Here is a 13,026-nt window from a genome sequence, read left to right as displayed (position 1 = left end):
TGGAATATGTTGATGGCAGCGATAAATCCTATTATATCAGCCTGAAATATCGACAAGTGTTACACGTCCACTCCACTTCTACACTCTACTTCGTATTACGTCGCACATACGAAATACCACGCTGGTCATAGCCTAGTTGCGTTGAGACCTTTAAGCTTTGTCAATAGTACTGTTGCAGTTACTCGAATGGTCTCCATTGACATGGGGTTCACCCAATTGCTGACTTGATTGTGATCTGGGCTGAGAAAATCATTGATCAATGACCTAGTTTAGTGACATAAGAGTGATGATGTGGTCGGGTTGAAGCCTAAAGGAAAGTTTCGGTGAGTATGCAAATTCAATCCATAATTCATCTAATAGGACGAAATATTAAAATAGTAATACAGGATCATAGTTCTAGTAATATAACTTATGACGCTCAAATATGACAGTTTGGGTAACCTCAACTAGATTACCGGCAAGGCTGAAGTTCAACTTTTATATGCCGACAGCCAATTTCTTTCGATGCCACATATTTTAGCCTTGCCAGTACAATGAGGTATCAATCATGCTAAAACTAGCTTGGATGGCAAAATGCTACGCAGTCTATGTCTTCATCTAGAGGCGCATCGAGTGAAGTTGCCACGTTGTAAAAATTTAAATTAATTAGAGAGCATAAACGAAGTAAGGTAAACCAAAGACATGTTACACAATTTCATCAATAATGATTAAAAGGGAGATAGTGTCAAACTTCACTGATCCCACTTTTAACCCGAGGATTTCGCCAAAGGCGTAGAGAGCAAGGCGGCCGAGCTATAAAAAAGGCTGCGCCTGTGATCGGCAGGGCAACGGCAAAATAAACCCAGAAATGATTGCCGCCAGGACTAGTATCAGGGTTCATACTAAACAAACTGCTCGCAAAACTGAGTGGAACAAACACAAAAGCGAGATAAGTTAGTCGGCTAATGTTTGCAGCTTCGGCCAGCGATCGACGACTATCTGATATTTGTACCAGAGACATGACCACTGGTAACATGCTTTCAAGTCGCTGGGAGTACTGGTTTAGACGGGAGGTAAGATGAGCATAATCGCTCACCAGATAATCAGAGTCCGCATAATTATTTCGGGGTACGTCTGCGTCAATTTGTGATTCACTAGCCATTTGAGAAGTGACGAACCGGCTGATCGCATCTATTTTCCGCTGTGATGAAAGATTTCTTCGGCGCCAGCGTTGAAGACTATTTAAATCAGTGTTGAGCAGGTCGAGATCTTGGCTTAGAATTCTTTGACCCTCGACGCTGTACTCGTATCTCTTCATATGGTAATTCATCACAGCCAGAACGTTCGCCCACTCGGCCGCAATGATTCTCAACGGGTAAAAGCACAGAGACAGTAGCGTAGGTGAAGTGGGATCAAAATCAGTCGGCAATTTCAAATTCCAGTAATATATTAGATCTTCCAGCATTCCATGGCGAGAAGGTGCCAATCCTGCCTCCGTGAGTATGGCATATGGATGACTCGGATCAATGAAATCTTCATAACCACCTAAGAAAGGAATTGCGTCGATTTCAAGCCTTGTCATATTGGTATTGCCTCCCTTATCACATGTTCGGAGTGACAGTTGACCGTGAGGCATAGATTTATCCACCAAGATCAAACCTAGAATTTGAATTAGAAGTTATATATGCGTTTGGATAAGCAGTATATACTCACAGAGCCAAGATTCTCTATGGTCGTTCTGCGGGAAAAAGTGAACCGAAAGTGCATGTTGAACCAAGCCAATTGATATATTATGCGTAGGAGGTAAAATGGCAAGTTTCCTACTTATATTGGTCGCGCGTATGAGATGTTTCTTCCCTAAGCATTCGTCTTTCTGCCGCAGCTGCACGGTTCGGTGATAGTGTGTGTTGAAATACTGCTGAGATTGAAATCTAGATGGGAGCAGTGCTAGATCGGGAGTTTGCATGCTAGTATTCCTATATGCGGCAAAGACGTGCGAAGCGAAAAAAAGCGGGTCGATATTGAGGCTTGATCCTAAGAATTCCACTAAATCTTTTGATATATCTTCCACAATCAGTATCTGGCCTTTCATGTTTTTTGACTGCTTGTCAGTGGAAAGCATCCCTTTCAACTCGTCAGCTTGAAGAGTTTCTCTCTCCAGATGTATGGCTCCATCGCGGTTGCTGAAGAAATTAATGCTGGCAATTTGGTAGGTGCCTCTTTCTGGTTCTGGTTCGGAAAGAAACCTTTCCAAAATGGAAAGGCAAGGGTTCTTCCGACATTGAGCAACGACATGGGCCTGGTAAAGGCTCATTGGCCTGATCATTCAGGCAACTGCTTAATTTCTTTTATTGTAATAGCTATTATGGTCCCATAAGGAGACATTAAATCCAGCTTGGGGAGAGTGAACAGTCTGACACAAAGTGGAAACAAAGATATCCACCTTTGTAATTCCAAGGCTAAAGCCTTATAATACTATGGGCCTGGTTTCAGTCAGCACGATTGGGATTTACGTTCTACATGCAAGGCCGCCACTATAAGTTGCCCGACTGCCTGCAATGCGGCTGTGTCTGTTTGCCCAAAACACCTTTTTCTGTTGCGGTGTGTTACAGGGTTTTATTGAAAGCTGCGATGGGAATATTAACCCGAAGGATCCCATTGGGGCAATTTTCTGCTCATACTAGTTGACGTATGAACCAGCACAAATTTACATGTCACGACTTGAAATTACTCACCGCCAGGTGTAATTTCAAGTCAAAATATTGACAAGGGGGATGGGGGCTAAGGGATACTTCGTGGATAGGCAGATGAAAAATAGTGATGAGCATGTATTAAATTTACCTAAGCGAACGGTCGAAGTTATTGAGAGAGTAAAAAGGGGAGTAAATTCATACTAAAAGCAAACAAAGTCACGTGACTTTTCGCTTTACATCTGATATTACCGAAAGGACAAAGTGCTAACACGACGAAACTTCTTCTTGCCTTTGCTGCCCAAGTGTTTTGGTCATAATCCGACCGAGTGATAGAAAAAGGTAGAAAGAAGAAAAAAGAAAAGAAAAAAAATGATGAAATGAAAATGAAATGAAAATCGAAAAGTATCATAGTTGACAAGTTCTTCCAACTCTAAAAAACGCATTCATCCAGTCTAGAATGTTCCAAGGGTATGGTTTGTCTCTTGAACAGGCCCACCTAGTTTTTCAAACCAAGCCGCTACGGTTATACTGGATGGTTCTTATTTCTCAGCTCCCATTATGCCGGATAGTTAGGATAGGCTCGTTATGCTGACCCAGACCTTGCCAAAAGGATTCTGGTGCAGGGATTTGTTTTATTCGATGATATCCAAGATTGCAAATGCCCTTGTGAAAAGATGCCACTCTTTTTTCAGGTCACGAACGATATTCAGTTCGCACAACTGGGAAGCAAGTTGAATGGGGCGCTCTCTATGGCGACCAAACCAACTCCAGAGCTCGCACAGTTGATTCCTCGCATTGTGGGTCATCTTTTCAGGATTAGTCAGAAGGTCCTGGGTTGTAGATTGACCAAGCCACTTAAAGGCTTGGAGGAGGGCAGAATTCTCGTTTTCAGGCAAGTTGTTTTTCAAAAGGAGCGGTCCAAACCATGATGTCGAAGGGGGGAAAAGCTCATCCAACCAGATAAAAGTGGTATAAATCTTTTCAAGCTCATTTCCTCCCGTCGAGCTCTGTTCTTTCCTGATTCTAGCGCTATCCCGTTGGAAGAGAATGTAGTCCATGATGCAAACTGACATGGTTGGTTGAATGTCTCCGTACGCCGCTTTGATATGGCTGCGCACTTTCTGTGAATTCATGCTAGCTAACAACTCTTTCAGTTCAAATGGGCTATTGAGAGAATAGATTTCAAGCAGAGGAAGTAATGGTCTCAAAGACCCCAAGTCGCTGTCCTCACTCTGGACATTGTCCGACACAAGTCTGGATAAGCAAAGCCCCAGGTCGTAGATATTTTCAAAGGGCTCCTTGGTATCTTCGGACTTTCGAGCTCGGCTGTCCCACAGCTGATCAAGGAAACATTCGCCCATATAGATAACTCCACTCAGCCCATCGATTATGTTGTGTTCTTCCCATGAAGGAACACCAGATAAAGGCTTATACACCAGGTTATGCTCCACCTCAGCCAATGCGTTGCGCAAAACTGTAACCACCTGTACCTCAATGTTGTCCTCTTCGTTTCCTATTTTTACTCCCTGTTCTTGCTTGAGACCAACAATATAATGATCGGCTGAGTACCATTGGAATCTGCGAGCACGTCTCCTAGCTTGCTCGTCCTGGTTGTCGCTGTCTGAAACACTTTTGTTCTTCTTGATACGCACGAAACTTTCGAGAATATTTGGTACCATTTTCTTATGTTCAGGCCAGTATAAAGCAATCCGAACACCGGCAAGATCTGTGATATCCTCGACAATGTCCTTTTCGCTTTGAAATTTGGGTTTATTAGGATGCTGTCTAGTGTATATCTTTCTTTTCAAGCTGTCGGCCTCCTTTACTCGCCAGCTAACGTTGCAAGGAATGCCGCGATCCTTGAGAGCTTGTTGGCATTTCTCCCCAACTATACTTGCCAGTTTTTCATGGTAATATTGCATCTTGTCCCATGATTTTATGAACTCTTCCACTTCGCGGGAGAGCTCGCCTTCCATGGTCAAAATTATGCAGATTATCGTTGTATAAAGAGAAGTTATTGTATTTTAAAAGTTCAAATTTGATGATACGTGTAGCAACTGGCATTCAAGACTTCTTTTATGTCGTGGGCCGGTTGTGAAATGAGCCTCGAAAGCTAGTAACGTTAGGCCGTGTGTTGTCAGGCTGACACCAAGATGCACGTCGTTGAGGCTGTGTCTTTCACCTGGGTATATAACACATAACCGGTCTGTCATGCATTTTCAGCCTGGTTTGAAATTACTTACCTGTTTTGAAACACGGATTTCCTTGGAAATACCGACAGTGTCGAGTTGGAATTTCAAAGCTAGCATGATTTGGATATGTTCGGGGATTGGATACGGAGGCAATCTCCTGTCCATGAGATCAATTGCCCAATTTTATCCTGGAAAACTAGGTATCATGTGGAAATGACATACTAGGTCCTAACGATAACTAAGAGAATTGGTCATAGACAATGATGTTGCCACACGCTAGTATACCTCGGATATTCCCATATCGGCTTGCTAGGTAGGTTTCAATAACCCATAATTGCCTCATAAATACAAAACTGTCCGGTGAGGAAGGTGAAATAGCTAGAAAATGCTCATATTAATTGTGAAATACTTCTTGTACATACTGGGACTATTAACTGGTCATTTAATTCGCCGATTAGATGGTGAAAGACGTGCAGTATGAGGATAGAGGGTTGTTGCTAAATTATTCTACAAGTGCAAACTGAATTATGGCCCCATTTACAGACATATTACCCTCTACCTCAACATTCTGTGACATACTATTATTGGTAACCTCGATCTTGAACGCAGAGAGACGTATGGGACTTAGAAGCTGTTTCTTGTGTAGCCTACAAAATAATTTGCTAAACGCAGAAAGGTCATTGCAGAACATCCTTACTACCGACCAGCCATATTGCTATAGGAAGAGCAAAAGTTTTTGTATCAACAGGAACATATACAGGGATTCAGGGAAACTCTACATACAAAGAAAGTATTGTAAAGGTTACCCACATGGAGCACTGTGACTATGAGGGACAATTCAGCGAGATTTGACAACCAATATGTTGGCAATCTTTTTAGCGTTAATACATATGTAATATCAATGACTTCCTAGAATATATATGAGGACGAAGATACATAATCGAGGATCTCAGACTGATATCAATACGGGCAGATGCGGGAACCTGGAAACCTTTGTGCGACCATCGTATTGTAGAAACTGAGCTATTCGGTTGCTACAATGCTCAGGTTTTAGAAATATGACTTGTCTAGTAATGTTACTAGCTGCAGCAATGTATTTTACATTAGCCACGTATCCAAATGAGTAGTGTTTTCAAATCTTGTAATGTCTTTCAATTATAAAGATGTATGTCTTCTTAATCAAGCATTGAAAAGGCTTATTTACTTATGTGCAAGCGTAGTCTCCCTACATATAGTTGACTCTCTCCCTTGTCCCCATATATATATATGTATATATATATAACCATACAATCAGGTGCGCATTTCCTCTCTACGCTATCCAATATGTTGCTAATCTCTAGGAGCGCCCACGAATGCACTTAGGAAGATAAGGCAGGCCTGTGAAGGCACATATTAGGTGTGTTTCTACTTATTGCCCTATTCAATGTACTGCTTACCCCTTAACGTTCAGGTACGCGCTCAGGTAGCCAAGGCAGAGGCATAGAGGTAAGGAAGCAAGGAGATAAGGAGGTGGGTTGGTCGTGTTTTGTGAATAATTTGAATTGCTTCAATAATTTGAGGATATTGGTAATGCTTTGGAAATCCGGTGAAATTAATTAACGCTCATGGCGTTGCTGCAAGTGATTAACGCTTGCAACGTTGCTTAATGTTTCCAGATTTAGGAAACGTTGCATAACAGTTGCGTAATGGACCCAGCATTTTCCCATATTAGCCAATAAGATAATAGAACTCGAGAACAAAGAAACAACCTATCTGTTAGGTCAGTTTTAGTTGATGCCTTCAAATTTTAGGGGTGGGGAGATTCCAGATGCAGTAGTAACTAGTTTATATATAAATAAAGAAGGACCTATGACAAATAGGAGCGATGCTAAATCGTTCAGCGGAGTGCCGCTTCATGCTCAGCGCGGCTGAGGGATCTCTCACTTAGCAATACTCTCTAGCTGCGGGGATGATCGGGGTGGCTCAGTGAGTGCCTGGTAAGCATGCAGAACCCGGAATGAAGCCCCGAGGTGCTCATTGATCGTGCCGAGCATGACTCAGTATCGCCCCCAAATATGAGAGACTCGAGCTTTCTTTTCATCACTCCACACCTTAGACCCATTTTAATTCACCATCCTTAGCTTGACCACCACGTTGTCCCCACGTTATGCGAGGTTAAGCGCCACGACAGATGGTGATCGATCACTCCCCGCTCCTCGTGTCTCTCCAAACAACTAAATTGTCCGTAATTTGGACTCTCCCTTTCAATATTCATGAAAGGACAGTGATTTGAAAAAATCAGTCAAAAAACCCGAGGAAGCAAGACAGCACTAGGAGGATGGTTTTCGTCAGAGAACCGCGATTGTCGCGTTCTGCTAGTCAGGTTGTGTAATCAAAATGACTACGCACCCCACTTCCACCGCCGTGGGCTGGACCAATGCAGAAAGTTGATCAGCATCCAACTACATAAAACCACGGGATTTCACCGATCGGCCCGCATGACGCGCGGTCTGCCCTCTAGATATAAACTGTCGCGGTAGAATCTTCTTTGCACATTATGATAGATATTAGCCGAATTGGAATTTTGAACCCCAATTAAACTATATCAGTGCCGATTATTCATGATTAGAAACGCATTTCAGGCATCTCAAAGTCCCAAACCTCATCCTTTTTCTCGATATAATGTATCGCTGGCCCTCAATGATATCCATGTAGACTGTTAAAACTTAAATGGATGTCTGTTTTGTTAAGAAGTGGCACGGGTAATAAGCAAGCCAACAGATCAAATAAAGCAGATAACGCATGGAGGATCTAAAATAAGCACTTTATAAACTACTAAGCCCTATTGCGTAAATTAGTCCTTGACTTCAACGTAATCTAATCCAATCAGGACCCTATCTCGAAGACAAGCCTTGGCCTATTCCGATTCAAGTAAACATTGCGGGTAAATGCAATGTCCCACTTTAAAACCAACATTGACATCCTGAGCTACTCATCCATTAATTTAAATGGTGGGACCATGTACAGATATCTATGCTTGGGGCTAAATTAATTATTTTTCTATTTCGAGATATTTTGGGGTTGATCATTTATTTATATCAATATAGAGTTTGTTAAGCTTTACTCTATTTAAGACCGCGGGACACCCGCTATGTTGTAAGACCCCAACAATCAAATTCACTGCCTTTAAAGTTGACATGGGTATCGTCGTTAAAGCTCTCGGCGCTGGCCTCGGCTTCACCTCTGAAGCTATCCATGCTGCCCGCTCCCGCTCATCCAACAAAACCTCTGCCTCTCCTTCCCCTCGTGATCTCTCTGTCCAGGAGAGCAGTGAGCACGCCGATGTCGACACCATCACCGTGGGTGAACATGTCCCTAACGAGTCCGTAAAAATGCCGGTCGAGTCAATAGAGGAGAAAAGACCGAGCAAAGCCGAAGCGGAATATGACTTGAGAGAGTATGGATCTGACTCAGATGACCTGTTGCGCGGCATTGATCAGGATGAGGCGATTTGGGAACTCGATGAAACGGCCCAGCGTGTGACCTTGCCGACATATGAAGAATCCGAAGGAACAGTGGTGGCCGATATGGCGGAGCCGGTGGAGATCAAGGAGAAGAGGGAAAATGACATGGTTCGTGGTCTTGTTGAAATAGCAGGCCCAGTGTCGTCCCAGGTGCAAAAGATCCCTTGTCCTGTGATTATTCCCCAACGAAGACCCGGGAGAAAGGATCGTGGGTTTGTTCGTGCTTATGCGCCGCTATTAGCCGATTGTGGCATTAGCCAGGACGTTTTCTTGCAGTTTCTGAAAGACTTTCATAAAGCAAGCCTGGTTTGTGCTCGAAGACACGTGTGGATGTAGTTCGTTCCTGACTGGTGATGCAGGCTTCCCCTTGGATCGAAGTAATCTATGCCGCAGCTGGTATCGTGGGCCTCGTCCCCGGAGTAGCAACAGCTGTCACAGGTGCCGTCGTCCAGCTGGCGGTAGGAACGGCCCGCGAACTACAAACCCGTCACCGCAGAAACACCTTCCTTGACAAAGTGAACCAAGACCTATTCATGCCTCGTGGTCTCTTTGCCATGATAATGGCATTCACAGACGAAGTCCCCAGTCAGCAGCAGGAGGGAGGGGTGCACAGTAAACTAACTAACCCGGCTGGACGAACACTATTCGCAAGCGAAAGGCTTAATATCAATGATGCAACTGCGAAATATAGCAATTACAATCCAGAAGCGTCGAGATTAAAAAAGAACCTAAAAGATTTCAGACTCACAAGCGGCCGGACCAACGGCGAAATTGAGCTGCCTGAGGCTGCGCCGCTTATATATCCTGACTTGGATCGAGCTGCGGCTCAGGCGATGGAAGGGCAAGAGAAAGGGCCCGAGGGACCGCGACAAAAGCTGAGGAACTCGGGTAAGTGGGTGCAGGACTACATGGATAGAAAGGCCCAGGCATCATATGTGAGCACCACCTCGTCTTTTTCCCCCCAGTGCGAGTACTAATAGAAACCAGGCAGCCAAGAATCCGGAGTCCGCTCTATCTGTCCCCTCGTCAGAACGAAAAGGGTTTGTTTCCCGCTTTAACGACCCTAATCACCCGGCGAATACAGGATCGCTTGTCTCGCTCCTTACCGGCGGCAAGATCAAGTTCAAGGGCCCGTGTGACGTTGTTGGAGAGCACGTGAATGCGTGGCGGGAATCCAAAGATGCCGAGCGTGTTGCTCGAGGCCAAGCTCCACGTGGTAAAAAGCAGAAGCATGGCCTTATTAAGAAGGTTTTGCTACAAGATGTGCTGTATCTGCTTATCGTCAACCTCCCTACCGAGGAAGAGGTCGAGCAATCGGCTGCTGAGTTGGAGAATTTTATGCAGCAGAATGCACCCTCTCACAACTGATTATTATTTGTTCCAATTAGTTGTTCCCAATGTAATAATAGATTCGGAATCCGATTTAATCAGCATACATTGTATGTATTCAAATATTTAGGATCATTTTAAATAAGACCTCGTGACAGGGTAATCAATAATTACAACTTGAAGGTCCGAGACACTCCCCTATACAAAGTTCATAATCACTATGTTGAGAGCCTCAGGCACCCTGCTGTACGACGTCCGTTTGCAACGCCGACCAATGATTCTCTAAGATCGTTCTTTACTTAGCACCCAATATCATTATATTAGTCATCACTGTCCACACACTACAATGATAAGTCGTTATAATGAGCTTTTACAAGCCAACAGGCTTTGAGCTGTCATGCGGTGAAGTAGCCGTACCATGACAGATTTTGTGCCCTTGCTCCTGTTTTTCCGCATTATCGTCCCAATTGTTGGCGACTTTTGATTACCTCTCCCACTTTTGTATCTCATCAAGGCCCAAAGAGCTTGGAGAAAGTGTGGCTAGCATGCTCCTTCCGCTACGTGTTTATTCTTTCTCCACCGACAGCATCTGTATGACTTTAGGTTTGTGTCCATATACCGAGCTAATGAGACTGAACCCAATTTTACCAGCCGCGATTGGGTTATTCTGGTCCTGATATTCAACGACTTTGTCGATATGTGGACCACGTAAATGTATATCGGAGTTGTTGTTAGAGCATTGTCGGGTCGAATTATCTGGATCCTGACAAGCAAGAAAACTCCTATGTTGAAAATAGGGCATTATTAAATTAAATATTATTAGAAACCAAATTATATCGATACCCGAACAGCCAGCAGATTGTGCGCCTCTCAAGTGATAATTATTATCATTTATCATCCTCTGAACTCTTCCGAGGTCCAACCGTAACAAATAAGTCTACTGGAGCCTGAAAACTTGAACAAAGGTCTTTGCCAGCGTATCTCAGTTCGTAATTCTCATCTGCCATTTGGAGGTGGACACTCCTCAGTACATGAATCAGGGTAATCATTGATAAATGCCAGGCAAATCTCGGAGCGAAGCAACGGCGTTTACCATTTCCCCATCCCTTCCTGGCTCCAGGTGGTAATTTTTCGTACCCTTCGCCGAGCATCCGCTCTGGTTGGAAGGCCTCCGGGTCCGTGAAAACTTCTGGGTCGCGGTTTATAGCCTGCAGGATTAACATGACTGACTGCTTACTAGGTATCTCGTATTTTCCATCTGCAAGTTGAATATTTGCCGGACTGTCTGATGGTATAGGTTCGACGACAAACCCTGGGGCGGGTGCAGATAGGCGTACGGTCTCGTTTAAGATGGCTTCGAGATATGGCAACCGAGACAGATCGTCAACGGCTATTCTGGGCTTGGGCCCTACAACACGGTCGATCTCTTCGCGGGCTTTGGACATTTTTTCCGGATTCGTGAGCAAATAGTATAACGCAGACGACATGAGACCAGTGTTTGTAACTGCGCCGAGCATTAAGGTGAGCATCGCATCGATAATTTTCTCCTCATCAAGCGATTCACCCGTTTGAGGATCTTTGTTGAAGAGAAGACCATAGAGCAGATCTTGTTTGGGAGTCTGTTCCGCTTTCTTCGCAGCAATCAGGTCAGCTCCAATCTTGCGAAACTCACGAATATATTCGGCGTATACACGATCGTAGTAAAGCCAGTTGACCAGTCTTGGCCTTGAGGAACGCTTAAGAATTTCCCAACTGATTTGAATCATCACCTCAACAACAGGTGGTCCTTGGGGATCCATAAGGTTATACCGTTGACCAAAGAGGGCATATATGACTGCCTGCATGTCCCAAAGTTGCAGATCTACTGTAAGATTGATACGCTGAGCTGGGTTCGATGTCCACTTTTTAGTGAGATCTGATATCACGTCTTGTATGTCCGTAACCCTTGCTTCGTCATATGATGGGCTGACAAAAGGTGCCATGATCCGATGAGATATCCCCCAGTTGGGCTCGTCGTCATGGGCACTGATGAGGGCGTCGTGGACAGTTTTGCGCAATTCAAATATGAAGGGAGCGTGCGTATTTTTCCGAAAGCGTTTCTCATCGCATACTTCTTCGGCAAGAGCGGCACTTCCAACTATAACGATTTGTTTGCCAAGGGCATTGATCTTAAAAATCGGCCCTGGCAGAAAAAGTTAACCACATACCCCACAGGCATCGAAACTGCATACAAACTCACCATATTTATCGGCAAGCTTTTTCAATGAACCCCAGGTGTCATTTGGGTTGATGTCGAGAACATTCCCTAGAAAGGGAAGGCCAGGAGGCTGCGGAATAGAGGACGACATGACGCCGGAAGATAATCCAGCAGCTATTCAATAATCAATACCCGGTTGGAGGGAGCCAAGTAGCTGTTGATTTTGGTAGATGTGCACTATTTATTTATACTGGCTTCTTAAGCTACGAACATTGAATCGGCCATGCACCAAAGACCAAAACTGCGGGGTCAGCCTTCCGAGATAATCTGCATGTTGACAAATGAAGCCGAGCTCCGCCCAATGATAGTTGATTAGTTTTCGCACTATTGCATGAGCGACGCATATTATGCGGACTAGACACAGAAATCAGCGTTGTCACTAGTGCGTTCATTTTCCGGTGGCTTTTCTAAGGCGCAGCTGAAGAATAGGTCAAAACTAGACAGCTTCACAGTTTCATCGCCAAGGGATTGAAAGTGTGATACTAACTACGTGGCACCCTCACAGCCAAACAAGGTTTGTGCAGGCCCGAAGACTATCGTCGAGATGAGTGCTCGATCGTTACCGTTGCATAACATATTATCATTGATCGATCCTATTTCAGTTTTTACACTAATGCATAATTATGCACTCCGAAAATAGCGCAGGGTTCTCAAAATCCACAGTTGATCTTGACAAATAAAATATCACTTCTACGTTATGTAGTGCGATCACATAAGGCAAGACATCACACTATGTCAAAAGAAAGGGTGTGACGATCTGGTGAGATGCAGCCTCAGGCAACGGTCGCTGGACCTTTGCGCACTCACAAATACGACTCCGGAAATCTCTTAAAACTGTTATCTTTTCTTTATAATTCATTCTTTGAACAAATAAACCGTTGATATTAATTATATTATTTAATTAAACTTTTACGACCGTTCATAGGCCTTGACAATAGCGCACTATACAATCCAGATAGATGGGTTGAGGTGAGGAATGAGTGGAAGTGTTGAAAGTTCTAGAACCATTTGGGGCCCCCGGGATAGAGGGACGATTAGGACCTCCTTAGGCGCATATGCACATGTCCGTCATC

At 44.2% G+C, this 13,026-nt stretch overlaps 4 protein-coding genes across 4 annotated transcripts; 1 reads left to right on the top strand and 3 right to left on the bottom strand.

Moving 5' to 3' along the window:
* Positions 1-724: 724 nt before the first annotated feature.
* BGW36DRAFT_348443 (uncharacterized protein) lies at positions 725-2,071 on the bottom strand (the record flags this gene model as incomplete). The annotated part of the gene is made up of 2 exons (XM_046213268.1): positions 725-1,471; positions 1,754-2,071. 2 exons carry the CDS (start codon positions 2,069-2,071, stop codon positions 725-727), a joined length of 1,065 nt encoding a protein of 354 aa, XP_046068233.1.
* Positions 2,072-3,233: 1,162 nt separating this feature from the next.
* On the bottom strand, positions 3,234-4,648 carry BGW36DRAFT_348441 (uncharacterized protein; the record flags this gene model as incomplete). Its single annotated transcript, XM_046213267.1, has 1 exon — positions 3,234-4,648. One exon carries the CDS (start codon positions 4,646-4,648, stop codon positions 3,305-3,307), a length of 1,344 nt encoding a protein of 447 aa, XP_046068232.1. The 3' UTR covers positions 3,234-3,304.
* A 3,392-nt stretch (positions 4,649-8,040) lies between these two features.
* Positions 8,041-9,735, top strand: BGW36DRAFT_431454 (uncharacterized protein; the record flags this gene model as incomplete). The annotated part of the gene is made up of 3 exons (XM_046220988.1): positions 8,041-8,673; positions 8,727-9,302; positions 9,355-9,735. The coding sequence occupies 3 exons, from the start codon at positions 8,041-8,043 to the stop codon at positions 9,733-9,735; spliced, it is 1,590 nt and encodes a 529-aa protein (XP_046068231.1).
* A 787-nt stretch (positions 9,736-10,522) lies between these two features.
* On the bottom strand, positions 10,523-12,120 carry BGW36DRAFT_419543 (NADPH cytochrome P450). Its single transcript, XM_046219461.1, has 2 exons — positions 11,936-12,120; positions 10,523-11,878 (listed from the first exon to the last, which is right to left on the bottom strand). Exons 1-2 carry the CDS (start codon positions 12,042-12,044, stop codon positions 10,584-10,586), a joined length of 1,404 nt encoding a protein of 467 aa, XP_046068230.1. The 5' UTR covers positions 12,045-12,120; the 3' UTR covers positions 10,523-10,583.
* Between the last annotated feature and the right edge of the window lie 906 nt (positions 12,121-13,026).

This window comes from Talaromyces proteolyticus (assembly GCF_021365285.1).
Source record: "Talaromyces proteolyticus strain PMI_201 chromosome Unknown BGW36scaffold_11, whole genome shotgun sequence".
Taxonomy (NCBI): domain Eukaryota; kingdom Fungi; phylum Ascomycota; class Eurotiomycetes; order Eurotiales; family Trichocomaceae; genus Talaromyces; species Talaromyces proteolyticus.
Note: the sequence above shows the minus strand (reverse complement) of the source record. Positions and strands in the feature narration are given on the sequence as shown.

What these genes read in the sequence shown, in the direction of transcription:
- BGW36DRAFT_419543 (XM_046219461.1), bottom strand. Translation starts at nt 12,044, where the DNA reads ATGTCGTCCTCTATTCCGCAGCCTCCTGGCCTTCCCTTTCTAGGGAAT. An exon ending in AAAGCTTGCCGATAAATATG is followed by an intron (nt 11,879 to 11,935) that starts GTGAGTTTGTAT and finishes TTTTTCTGCCAG; the next exon opens with GGCCGATTTTTAAGATCAAT.